Genomic DNA, 11,964 nt, shown 5'->3' with positions numbered 1-11,964 from the left:
TCTATATAAATTATAAATTATTATTATATAAATTTTTATACAAATTTTTATATAAACTATATTTATACAATTTTTTATTTTCTTTTTTCAATTGAATCGATTTGTGTCTTGTACTTGTTAGATTTTTAAAACAAAAAATGTTAAGAATTGAAAGTTAGACTTAACTAATGCAATATGCATAGTATGAGGTGAGATGTTCGATCGCTATTTTTGTGTTGTTATTCAGTCAACTTGATTTTAATATAGGACGGTTACGCTCAAAGTATATTGAAAATAAACCTTGGTCGTAAAAATATAGTTTTCAATTTTATCTTTTTTTTCATATAAAACAAAACAAAGGAGCTACAAATCCAACTAATTAAAACTCTCTTTCTCTTATCTGATTTTGCAAGTGTGCTACTAGAGTACTACTAATAGGGGGTAACAAATATAGATATATAAATATTATTAAATAAAAATAAAGACTTTTGGTGGGTGCATGCATCTGTACATACATATATATTTATTTTCTTCCTAGAGTGTTTCCCCACACTTTAAGAAAACTGATTTTCATTCTCTTTATTTCCCCATCACTAAACAAGATTGTACTAATTCTGGGTTTTCAATTTTGTGGGAATTCTGAAATTGAAAAAAAAAAAAAAAAAGTTTCTTGGAGTAATTTGGGTAGCAATCATGGCTGCTTTTGAAGATTTGTTCTTATTCTTCTTGCAAGGTACAAATTTATATACTTTTTTGCTTACTGTTTGCCTACATTATTGTTTTTTTTGTGGGCGCTTTTTTTCTTCCAGAATTTAAGCTATTTCTTGTTTCTTGTGTTTAATTTGCTTGGAATTTGGAATTTCTTGGTTTTGTTAAATTTCTTGTCATAAGTTTTTGTGTAAAATTATGGATGATACTTTAGCAAATTCTTCAAGTTTAATAACTTCAAGCTTAGAAGATGAAATAAAATGGGTGTTTAATTTTGCCAAAACTCTGTTTTCTCATAATCATTTCTCTGCCAAACATTATTTTCTTTTTACAAACAACTCCTTAAAAAACACCCTTTGGTACATGCAGTGTTAGATTTAGTTTCTGAAAAGGTTTTTGGTTTTTAGATGATATTTTGAAGAATTACTTTTTTGATTATAACTAAGTTGTGTATGTTTTGTTTAATTTTCTGTTTTTCTTGAAGTTATTGGATGAACATGATGGAAATGTTGAGAGAATTTGAGGGTTGTGTATAATATGATCAGAAGTTATGGAACAATAGAAAGATTGAGAAACTTGTACATATGTGTTTTTGGTAAACAGTTTGATGAATCCGATGTCGAAAACATTAGGTTATTTCGCGATTATTTTCGTTGTCTTGATCTGTGTTTCGGCTACTGATAATGGGTTCTCGGGTTGTAATTGTGAAGTTGAAGGTTTCTTTGGGTATGGAAACATAATGGAAACACAAAAAGTTAGTGATTTCTTGATAGCCATTGCTTATTTTTCGATCCCCATTGAGCTTCTTTATTTTGTTAGCTGTTCAAATGTGCCTTTTAAATGGGTACTAGTTCAATTCATTCTCTTCATTGTGTTATGTGGGATGACACATTTGCTCAACGGTTGGACTTACGATGCTCACCCCTTTCAGTTAATGCTTGCACTCACCGTTTTCAAGTTCCTTACCGCATTAGTTTCTTTTGCAACTGCTATCACTTTATTCTCTCTAATTCCGTTACTATTGAAAGTTAAAGTGAGAGAATTTATGTTAAGAAAGAAGTTTTGGGATCTAGGTAGAGAAATGGGTATGATCAAGAAACAAAAGGAAGCGGGTTGGCATGTTCGCATGCTCACACAAGAGATAAGAAAGTCCCTTGATCGCCACACGATACTTTACACAACTCTTGATAAGTTATCTGAGACTTTAGATTTACTAAATTGTGCAATTTGGATGCCGGACGAAGCTAAAACAGTAATGAATCTCACCCATCAGTTAAAAGGGAATGCATCTTCTAGTTCTGATCAATTTTCCATCCCGATAAACGACTCTGATGTTCAAGAAACTAAAAGAAGTGAAGTAGTGAGACTGTTGGAAGCTGAATCAAGATTATCCGTGTTTAGTAGTGGAGGGTCTAGTCAACCTGGAGCCGTGGCTGCAATCCGTATGCCAATGCTTCGAGTTGCTGACTTTAAGGGTGGGACACCTGAGATGATTCAAGCTTGTTATGCAATATTAGTTCTGGTTCTTCCCGGTGGAAATTTTCGATCTTGGACTAATTCTGAGCTCGAAATAGTGAAAGTCGTTGCTGACCAAGTAGCCGTTGCTCTCTCCCATGCTGCAGTTTTGGAAGAATCTAGACTTATGAGAGACAAGTTAGTTGCTCAAAATCAAGCTTTGCAGCAAGCTAAACAGGATGCAATGAGGGCCAGCCAAGCTAGGAACTCATTTCAAACGGTTATGAGCAAGGGTTTAAGAAAACCTATGCATTCCATCATGGGTTTGCTTTCAATCTTACAAGATGAGAATTCAAATGGTCAACAACGTCTTCTTGTTGACACAATGGTCAAGACAAGCAATGTTCTTTCGATGCTAATCAATGATGTAATGGATGATTCTTCAAAAGATAATGGGAAGTTCCCATTGGAAATGAGATCTTTCAAGCTTCATGGTATGATTAAAGAAGCAGCTTGTCTTGCAAAGTGTTTGTGTGCTTATAAAGGTTATGACTTTGACATAAATGTCGATAAATATCTACCAGATAATGTAATTGGAGATGAAAGAAGGGTTTTACAGGTGATCTTACATATGGTTGGAAATCTGTTGAGTTGGGGCAATGGAGGTGGTTGTTTGACTTTAAAGATCTTAAGAGAGAGTGGTAGCTATGGAAGGAATGATCAACAATGGCGTTCTTGGAGGTCCAATGATCAACAATGGCGTTTTAATGAAGGATATATAGTAGTGAAGTTTGAAATCGGGATTAATGATGCTTTTTCTATGCTGGGACGGTCTTCCAGTGATCAGAGAAGCCGTAGAGTTGTAGCAGAGGAAAGTTTGAGTTTTGGTATGTGCAGAAAGTTGGTTCAGGTTAGTATTCTCTGTTTAAATTGATTTATTTAAAACTTTATCAAGAAAGTTATGTCATGATATTTAAAGTTCGTTATGTTTATGTGTTCACAGAATCACAGTTATCGTATGGTTTTTCAGTCCATTTACCTATGAATTGTTCGGACAGGCTGTTTTATATTTCTAACGGTTTGCAACCCACGTTTTCAGACCCATCACCCATTCCGATCCGCCCTTTTTTTGGTCAAAGTTCTTGGCATATGTGATTTGAAATTGTGTCTGTTTTTTCGCAGATGATGCAGGGGAACATCTGGGTAGTACCAAATCCAGTAGAGTTTGACCAAAGCATGTCCCTTGTTCTTCAGTTTCAGCATAGGTCTTCAATCATGATAGGGGTATCCGAAGCCAGTGAGTCTTCAAATCATCAACCACAATCAAACTCGATGTTTAAAGGCCTTCAAATTCTTTTAGCTGATGAAGATGATGTAAACCGGGCTGTAACCCGTAAGCTACTTGAGAAACTGGGCTGTGTGGTCACGACTGTGAGCTCTGGTTTTGACTGTCTCACTGCTCTCACCGTACCTGTAGCTGCTTACCAAGTCTTGATTTTGGATCAACATATGCCCGATTTAGATGGGTTTGAAGTTGCTTCAAGGATCAGAAAGTTCAGGAGCCGCAATTGGCCGTTAATTATTGCTACAACTGCTAGCACGGATGAAGAGTTGTGGGAAAGATGCATACAAAGTGGAATGAACGGAATCATTCAGAAACCAGTTCTTTTGCAGGGTATTGCTGATGAACTAAGGCGAGTTCTAATCCAAGCCAACAAGGTCTGATGAAGGTCAAACTCAAAGTCAAAACCGCTTATCTAAGTTGGTATAAGGTGGATGATTAGTTAACTAACATATCTAACTGAGGATAGGGGGATATCTTCGATATTGATTAGAGTTATATTAATATGTATAGTGTTAAGATGGGTTAAATGCAGGTTTAGTCTTCTGTATGAAAATCCCATTGAGGAAATCATTGAAAGGTGAATAAGTTCGAGGGTATTACATGTGTTCATCGATTTTTAAGAACATGAAACCCGAGTCTATTTTGGCACAACTATTCTACCCAGAGTCCATAGAAAACATTGTTTAGCTGTATAACCCGAGTATATTAGAGACTTTTCGGCCAATGAACGCTAGCACAGTTAAATCCTATATCCTTTACAACGAGTTATACAACAATTTAAAAACGTCTACTAGTATATAAATAGCTAAACAGGGCAATAGAGCATGTATGGAAGTTCCATTAAATAAAGTTCTTTCTGTTAAATAACACATGGCAATAGAGCATGTATGGAAGTTCCATTAAATAAAGTTCTTTCTGTTAAATAACACATGGTAGATAGAATGGATACAATGATATAACTACATGCACTATTAAAAGAAAAGATGACATGTTATGAATGAAAATGACATGTGACATGCACATGGTGTCATATTGTGTATGTACGCAAAGGAACCTAATATCAATGGGAGATAACATGTTGTGTTTGACAATATTCAAGTGAAAGGAATGACAAGGGAAGCATGCATGAATTTGGTCAGGTATAGACACTTTCCATATGTTTCATTATCACATGACATTTGGGACCCGAATTTCTCACGGGTGTATTTCTTGATTTAAGGTTTACCTTAATATCGCTATCACTATTTTATGTATATATACATTCATGTATCTCTGGTCGTTTTCAGTGGATGTTGATTGTACAAATGGCTTCACATCAATGCTTTTATTGTTGGGGGAGTTTTAGGTATATATATAACACATGTATTTGATGAACATGTAAAAGAATATTCCTTTCTCTACTTGAAGATTTTGTGTCATGCTTGAAGTATGTTCTATATTATGAAGTTGAATAGAAGTTGTAAGATATAAATGATGATTTGTTAAACTTCGACTTCTTTAATAAGCCACTGCACATACAAAGGACTAATGAAGTTTATAGTCTATCAAAAGGTAATTTAGAAACGGTTAATGATCAATCCTCTTATTAGCCTAAAAATCCTCCTAATTAGTAGGATTGTGACATATGGAAAATCAGGATGTGAGATTGGGAAAAAGAATTAATGGTATCCACATGTCATCAGCTAAAATTATTAGGAGGATAAATCATTTTCCTTTATAAGCATATTTTATTTTTCGGAAACGCAAATACAATCCATATGAAATGATTGTGAAAATTAAAATAAGAAAGAAAATTGTGTCATGTCAATTAAGTTGTCACGATAGGTGACTAAATAGATGAAGTATGGACCGTCAATCATTCACAAGTGGATTATGAACAATCAATCATTTACATTTTGATTTTTTCATTAGATGTAATGTTTGTAACCCAATAATATAATTTAAATGGAATTGAAGGAACATGTGAATCGTTAGGGGCGATAGACATCACAAGACTAAATATAAGTATCTAAATAGTAAATCAAATTACTAAATTAGGATCATGAAAATCTAACCAAGTAGCTCATGAACTAACCCTTTCTTATAGTGGATTAGTATTTGGTTTTCTGTTGTCGTCTAAACAATAAGTGAAACACAAGTTTGACGAACGTGGTGTCATAATTAAGTAACTAACTTATCTGATCATTGTATTTTATTTTCTGTTAAAAGCTATAATCTTGTTGTGGGAATGTCACATAGACACATACTCACATGCAAGAAAAGAGGCATTTGTAGAATTTTGTACATATATGTTAGCGAATATAGCCATTTCAAAAATGTATATATTATTTCCAATATGCCTAGTCTAGCTAGTATTACGAGTAATATTTTTATTTCTATAACTATTAATATCGTTGCTTCACAAAATCAAAAACTATTGCATTAGCTTTGTGTATAAGTGTATATATACATATATGAAATTAATTTAATGATAAATGAGTGATTATCCATACATCATAATTTTTCACCTTCACGAACCAAATATATTTTAAAGTATTGTACAATATAATATTTTAAAACATGTTTGATAATGTACACCAAAATTTCTTAATGTATTGATCGACTAGTCGTTCCCAAAATTCGGTTTGGAACCAAAATCAGTTTGAGTCAACGCGATAAAAACCAGTTTTGACCAAAAACCGGCTTTGCTTAAAGGTTGACATTTTCTAGGTTTTTTCAGGTTTTTTTTCCTCAAAAACCGAAATCAAACCGGTCTCAAACCGGTAAAAAACCGATTCTGGGAACCAAAACCCTAACCTGTTTCAAACCGATGGGTTTCCCAAAAACCAAACCGGATTGGTTAAAACTAATTTGACCGGGTTTGGTTTTCATTTTTCCAGAACCGGTTTGAAAAAACTAACTTTGGGGACATGTCTATAATTGACTACTAAAAGTCAGTTGTGCCCATACTGAGTCCACAATCAGCTTTAAGAACTGTGGTCATATTCGTATCGCTCTTAATTTAAATGCTCAAGTCCAAACACCAATGGACTAGGTTCAGCCTTCAGGTGCCTATAATAATGTCCAGTACCTTAATGTTCATGAAATACAAATTATTGACGAATATGCATGCATACGGGCTAGCTTTAGAAAACATTGGTGAGCTACCAATTAACATTTTGAAAAAACAATCATATATTTATCCTTGTTAGATTTCATACAATTGAGTCAAAAAGGCTAGTTATCGTGAGCTAATCCAAACACCTTGATTAGATTTCATACATTTAAGTCAAAAAGACTCGTAATGTGAGCTAATCTGAACAGGCAATACCTCCTTCTATTTAACCAGTTTGCAAGGAAAATGGTCTATGTAGCATATAAAATTGGTTGTTTTGGTTCAAATGGGGTCACAATGTCCTTTTCTATGGATTTTGGGTCTAATACCGCAACAAAGTATGAAAAGGTTGAGATATAAGGTTGAGATATAAACAGTTTATCCGTAACCTAAAGTAGATAGATTATTTTTAAATCTTATATAAGATTAAAGACGACATCCTCACAAGACATGAGAATAAAATTTTGACATCTGTATGTAAAGAGAAAAGGTGTTAACCATTTCAACCAAATTATGTTAAGATATACTAAAATAGCTTTATCAATCTTAGCATGTTTAAAGCATCTTGTCTTATAGTGTGTTTGTGTTACTCTTAGAACCTTGTCGGAATATATATACATGGAAATAAAGGTGAGCTTGAAGATTCTAAAGCTAATGGGCCAGATTGTACAAGTTTGCTGGACTACTATGTCTCATGGGCTTTACAAACTGATGGCCTAAAATGATTTGACTACTATGGACTATGGATCAAAGCAGTTTGTTTACAAGAATCCCACTCTGACAAAAGATACACCTTTTATTTTTTCAAGTATTCCTTTCTAGCTGTTGTGACTTTTTTTTTCTAGCTTTTTGTATTGCTTTGTTGATAAGACAGATCCGTGATATGGTAACAAAACCACAAATTCGACAAGTTGTTTTCCAGTCTTAAACATGTGCCTATGAGAGTTGAAGACGATCATTTACTACAGGGATCAAAGACAAGACGCGTTGGCAAGGCAAGGTCGAAAGTACGATAAAAGTTATTCAGTATATAAGAATATTAATCGACAAAAAAAAATATAGTCCGTAAATATATGCGGAATTTTCATGTGAAAAATAGTTGTCTAAAAAAAAATGTGTTGTACCTAAATATCATAGTAGTGGAAGTAGTCAACATGAATCAAGTAAAGACCCCTTCGTTAATCGTTAGTTTATTACTCGTAGTATCTAATTCTTTCATACTATATTTTATTCTAGGATTTTGGTAAACTATATTCTATACAAAAGATATCAAGATTAACAAATAAATAAATGAAATGATTGACCGTTAGATCTAAAAACACGTACCGTCACTATCTACCAAATCAAGTACAAGTTACTACAAATTATGAATGAGGATTGGTTGATTGATTGATGAAATGATGAATCAACCTTGTAACAAAAAAAAAAAAAGGTGTAACAATCAATCAATAAATTAATCAATACTAGTAGTAGTAGTACAAATGAAGGAGTGTAATAAAAAGTTAGAATTATTAAAATTATGGGGAGCAGCAGCAGCAGGTGGGTGATAATAAAAAGGAGCAGCTGGATGTTGCCATTTCTTATAATACACTTCTTGTTTTATTGTTGTTGTTTTCTCCGTCGTCTCTGAATCTGATGATGTCACATTTGTATCATTATTATTATTTACATCCAGATCCAGTGGTGGTGGTGAACTAGCTAATGGCGATAAAAGCGGAATCGCAACGTTCCATTGACTCGCCGGAGTTATTTGTATTGACGCCGGGGCTCGCCGTTGTAATCTACTAGGTTTCTGCTTCCTCATCGATTTCTCCGCCATTATCATAGTAATAATAAATCAGATTAAAATAATTCTGTAAGGTATTCGCTTTGTTTGAGATTTGAGGGATTTGGTTTTATAATTTGGATGGATAGATGGATTGAGAATTAATGGTTAGAGAGAAAAATTGGGTCCATATATATATATATATATATATATAGAGAGAGAGAGAGAGAGAGAGGGGTGTGTGAGAGGCGTGTGGTGAGCACGCTGAGCTGGATTTTCTTATGTGGTCGGCTTGGCTTTCGGAAATGACGGTTATTTTAGTCTTTATTTAATAGAGAGTAAAATATTTGGTTGTGGTACACGGAAAGGAAAGAGAGTCGTGGTTTGACTAAATGCCAGCTGGTTTTCTTTAAACAGTTTCTGGTTGTTTGGCTGTAAACAGCTTTACTAATTACTTTCATTCTGATTTCTGAATGCCTCTTTTTGGATTTACCATTTTATTTTAATCTGATTTAATAAAATCATGTAAAATGTAAATGATACTCACCCAATCTTTCCAAAATATATCACTCGCAAGTAAGCCTATTTTCTTGATATTTATAATAATAATAACTTTATAAAAAAAAAAGTGACTAAGGTCAAACGTTTATAATCGATTAAGTCTAGCGGTACGTAAAATGTTTTAAGGAAATGAGAATTACTTGACTTGTAATATTATGAAGCCAAGCCAAGCCGAGCCGAGAAGGTTAAATAATAAATACATCAAAGTTATGTGACATTATTCGAAGATTAAGATAAGACCTGTATGTGCATTTATTTAGTAAAAAAAATATATATTCCTAGACTAGATGGATCTTTGACTCATATAAAAAATCCAAGGAAAACGTAGCTTATATTTCATATACACCACCCACGTCGCGTCGACCGTGCTTCTCATGTTACCGTTTATCTCATAAAAGTAATAAGTATGTCAATATGTCATCGATGAGCAACGTGGCCCTCTCCCAATCCTTACGTTAGTAAAACACTAAACCACAATTTGTGGCCATGTTTTGCTTTCATCTTTCCATTAATATTCACTTTTAATATTTATTTATAGTTTTAAAGCAAAAACTATATAAATTGTAACAAAACTTTAACTGATAGGGTATGCATTTGAAATAAATTTTGCCAAGCTCTGATAAATAAATAAAGTTAGTAAATTTTTAATATAAAAGGTATATCAAAACATAGATAAAAACAAACAAAATATGTTTAAAATCTATAAATTATCATGGTGAATATATAAAAATTAAAATCTATGATTTTAAAGTTAGAATTTAGAATTTTATTTTAACAGATTTCTCTCTCCCTAATAAAATAAGGTTCCTACAACTAATTATACTTGAAAAGCTGCCAGGTGGCAGCATAACATCCCCTTTCTTTCACGTATTCCCGAAAAAAAGAAAACTTATTAATTAAATTTAAATAAATATAAGCAACAGTTATCTTACTTCCTCTTTTTCCCAGTAAACAAGATCTTCATCTGAATAGGATTGATTTCGTGAATCCCAACTTTGAGCAAATAACATCATCTTCATCAGAGTATTAACGAGACTAATGCCATCGTGTTTCAGATTCCTAACTTTAGGCGGTGGTCACATTCCGATCCCGAATTTCATGATTGATGTCCTCGTGTTTCAATATGACGGGTTATCCGGGTGTAATGGATTTCAGGTATCTTCCCAAATTTAATTAAGGTTTTTTTGATATTTTGATTTTAGGGTTCTTATTTATATTCTTAATTTGGTTGAGTTGTTAATTATAAAGGGTATCTACTAGGCATGTTTGTTGTATAGATATTTACACAATTGAATTCAGCAAGTATATTGGTTCTCTAATTTTTATTATTGGTTTGTTATAGATTCAAATTGTATGTATATGTGTTTTGATTCTGAAAAGGACTTTTGTATATTTCAGTGTTGTAACTTTTGAATAAACCCATTTCATTTGAATATCTCTAAATAATGTCATGATTATTGATCGTGATCAAGGATGTTCTTCGTCTATTTATGGTGGCATTAATATAATGCACTTAAAGTGTTTAATGGAATGTCATGGAGGAATTCACCTTCTTAGATTAGTATATCTATTCCAAAACTTTAATTGCAGGTTATGTATGATATCTGACCTGATTTTTGTGTTTTATTGGAAGGGTTATTTCTAACTTGAGCTTCATGAATAGGCTTCTTTTGTCCAGACTAAGAGAAGTATAAAAAGGTATCGGATTTTATTTTTTTTGCGCCAAGATGCAACTACATTGGCTTTGATTCATTTCAAAAACAAATATATTATAGTGATACATATGGAGACCATGTTAAACGATATGATAAAGGAATGCATCAGCCAAAGAAAGCGCTTTGCAAAGTAGATATCTTAATCATTAGTTAGGAGAAGTGAACAATTTACCTACCCTATGTGTATGTGTGGAGTAGTGTATTAAACTTTAGTCTGCTGGGATCTCCTCCTCAAAGTCCTATGCTATTTTTCTTTTTGTATCGTAAACCTTCTTTCTCACTTTAAATGGGCTCGGTCCTATTAATTCATTGTCGTTACCAAAAAAATACAACAGTGGTTCCATCAATAATATATTTTCAAGATATATGATCAAAAATATGACATTTTGGGAAATAGACCACTTACTTTCTTTTCAATATCGATTCAGATTCATGATATTTCTTTTGCAGGATGAAAGAGACTCAATATTGGCCAAAATCGAAGTCTTACAATCATGTTTCGAACTTCTGAAGAGAACTAATTTAGCCAATTATGCAACTCAATTGTGTATGATTAGGGATTTGATATAATAATTACTCTTATTTTACAAATCATCGTAGTAGTTACTATCTCCGTCAAAAGTGATATTGTTTTTGATTTTGTGTTTTTTTTGTTCGATTATTATAGTGTTTTTGATTTGGTTATATACATTAGGATTTACTTTTAGGTTTTTGATTTGTTGAATGGATTTTGATGATGCGAAAGGAATATCGTTGGATAAAGGGTTTTAGTCTGCATTTTTACCATCACGTCTGATTTATAAATGGTGTTACATTTTATAATCTGTATGATTTCGAATTTTTGATTACTTTTTCAACCTTTTTTAAGGTTTCGTATGGCTTTATAAATAATTGATTTTGATTCAAGCTTATTTCAGTAACTGGACAAAGTGAGTGCTATTGTTTAAAACAACTGCTATTATTGTGACTCACCAACTGTTTGGTCTATATTTTTGCATGTGGTAGCTTGCAATTGTATACCATATATGTGTTAACATGTTTAGGCGGGTTTTCAAGAAGTTTGGCTAAGTACTTATTGGTCGTTTCTGTCGTTGGAGTTGTTATCTAGTGCTGCTCAAGCTGATAACTATATATCAGGTACGTGAGAAAATATGATTAAGTTTATCTTCACTACGTGACTACCTATGATATCTATTAAGTACATGATATATGTGTTGGCATATGATCATATTATTATAAGTCGCATGTCCGGGAATAATTTAAGCCTACGGGGTCACACGAAATGACACGGTCACTCGATAATAACAATTGATATATTAAAGTAATATATTAATTAGTTTGA

At 32.8% G+C, this 11,964-nt stretch overlaps 1 protein-coding gene and 1 long non-coding RNA gene across 2 annotated transcripts; both read left to right on the top strand.

The window, feature by feature from the left end:
* The first annotated feature begins 565 nt into the window (after positions 1-565).
* On the top strand, positions 566-4,083 carry LOC122600027 (ethylene receptor 2-like). The gene is made up of 3 exons (XM_043772662.1): positions 566-712; positions 1,172-3,052; positions 3,325-4,083. The coding sequence occupies exons 2-3, from the start codon at positions 1,295-1,297 to the stop codon at positions 3,865-3,867; spliced, it is 2,301 nt and encodes a 766-aa protein (XP_043628597.1). The 5' UTR covers positions 566-712; positions 1,172-1,294; the 3' UTR covers positions 3,868-4,083.
* A 5,782-nt stretch (positions 4,084-9,865) lies between these two features.
* LOC122598984 lies at positions 9,866-11,161 on the top strand. Its single transcript, XR_006323816.1, has 3 exons — positions 9,866-10,062; positions 10,541-10,605; positions 11,073-11,161. It is a non-coding gene; the product is annotated as an uncharacterized LOC122598984 (long non-coding RNA).
* Positions 11,162-11,964: the final 803 nt, after the last annotated feature.

Source organism: Erigeron canadensis, chromosome 5 (assembly GCF_010389155.1).
Source record: "Erigeron canadensis isolate Cc75 chromosome 5, C_canadensis_v1, whole genome shotgun sequence".
NCBI lineage: Eukaryota > Viridiplantae > Streptophyta > Magnoliopsida > Asterales > Asteraceae > Erigeron > Erigeron canadensis.
The sequence above is the reverse complement of the archived record's forward strand: the minus strand, read 5'-3'. Positions and strand labels throughout refer to the sequence as shown.

Bases quoted from the DNA above. Each gene is read 5' to 3' on its own strand.
- LOC122600027 (XM_043772662.1), top strand. From the start codon at position 1,295: ATGAATCCGATGTCGAAAACATTAGGTTATTTCGCGATTATTTTCGTT. The intron at 3,053-3,324 runs GTTAGTATTCTC...GTTTTTTCGCAG, and splicing joins TGTGCAGAAAGTTGGTTCAG to ATGATGCAGGGGAACATCTG.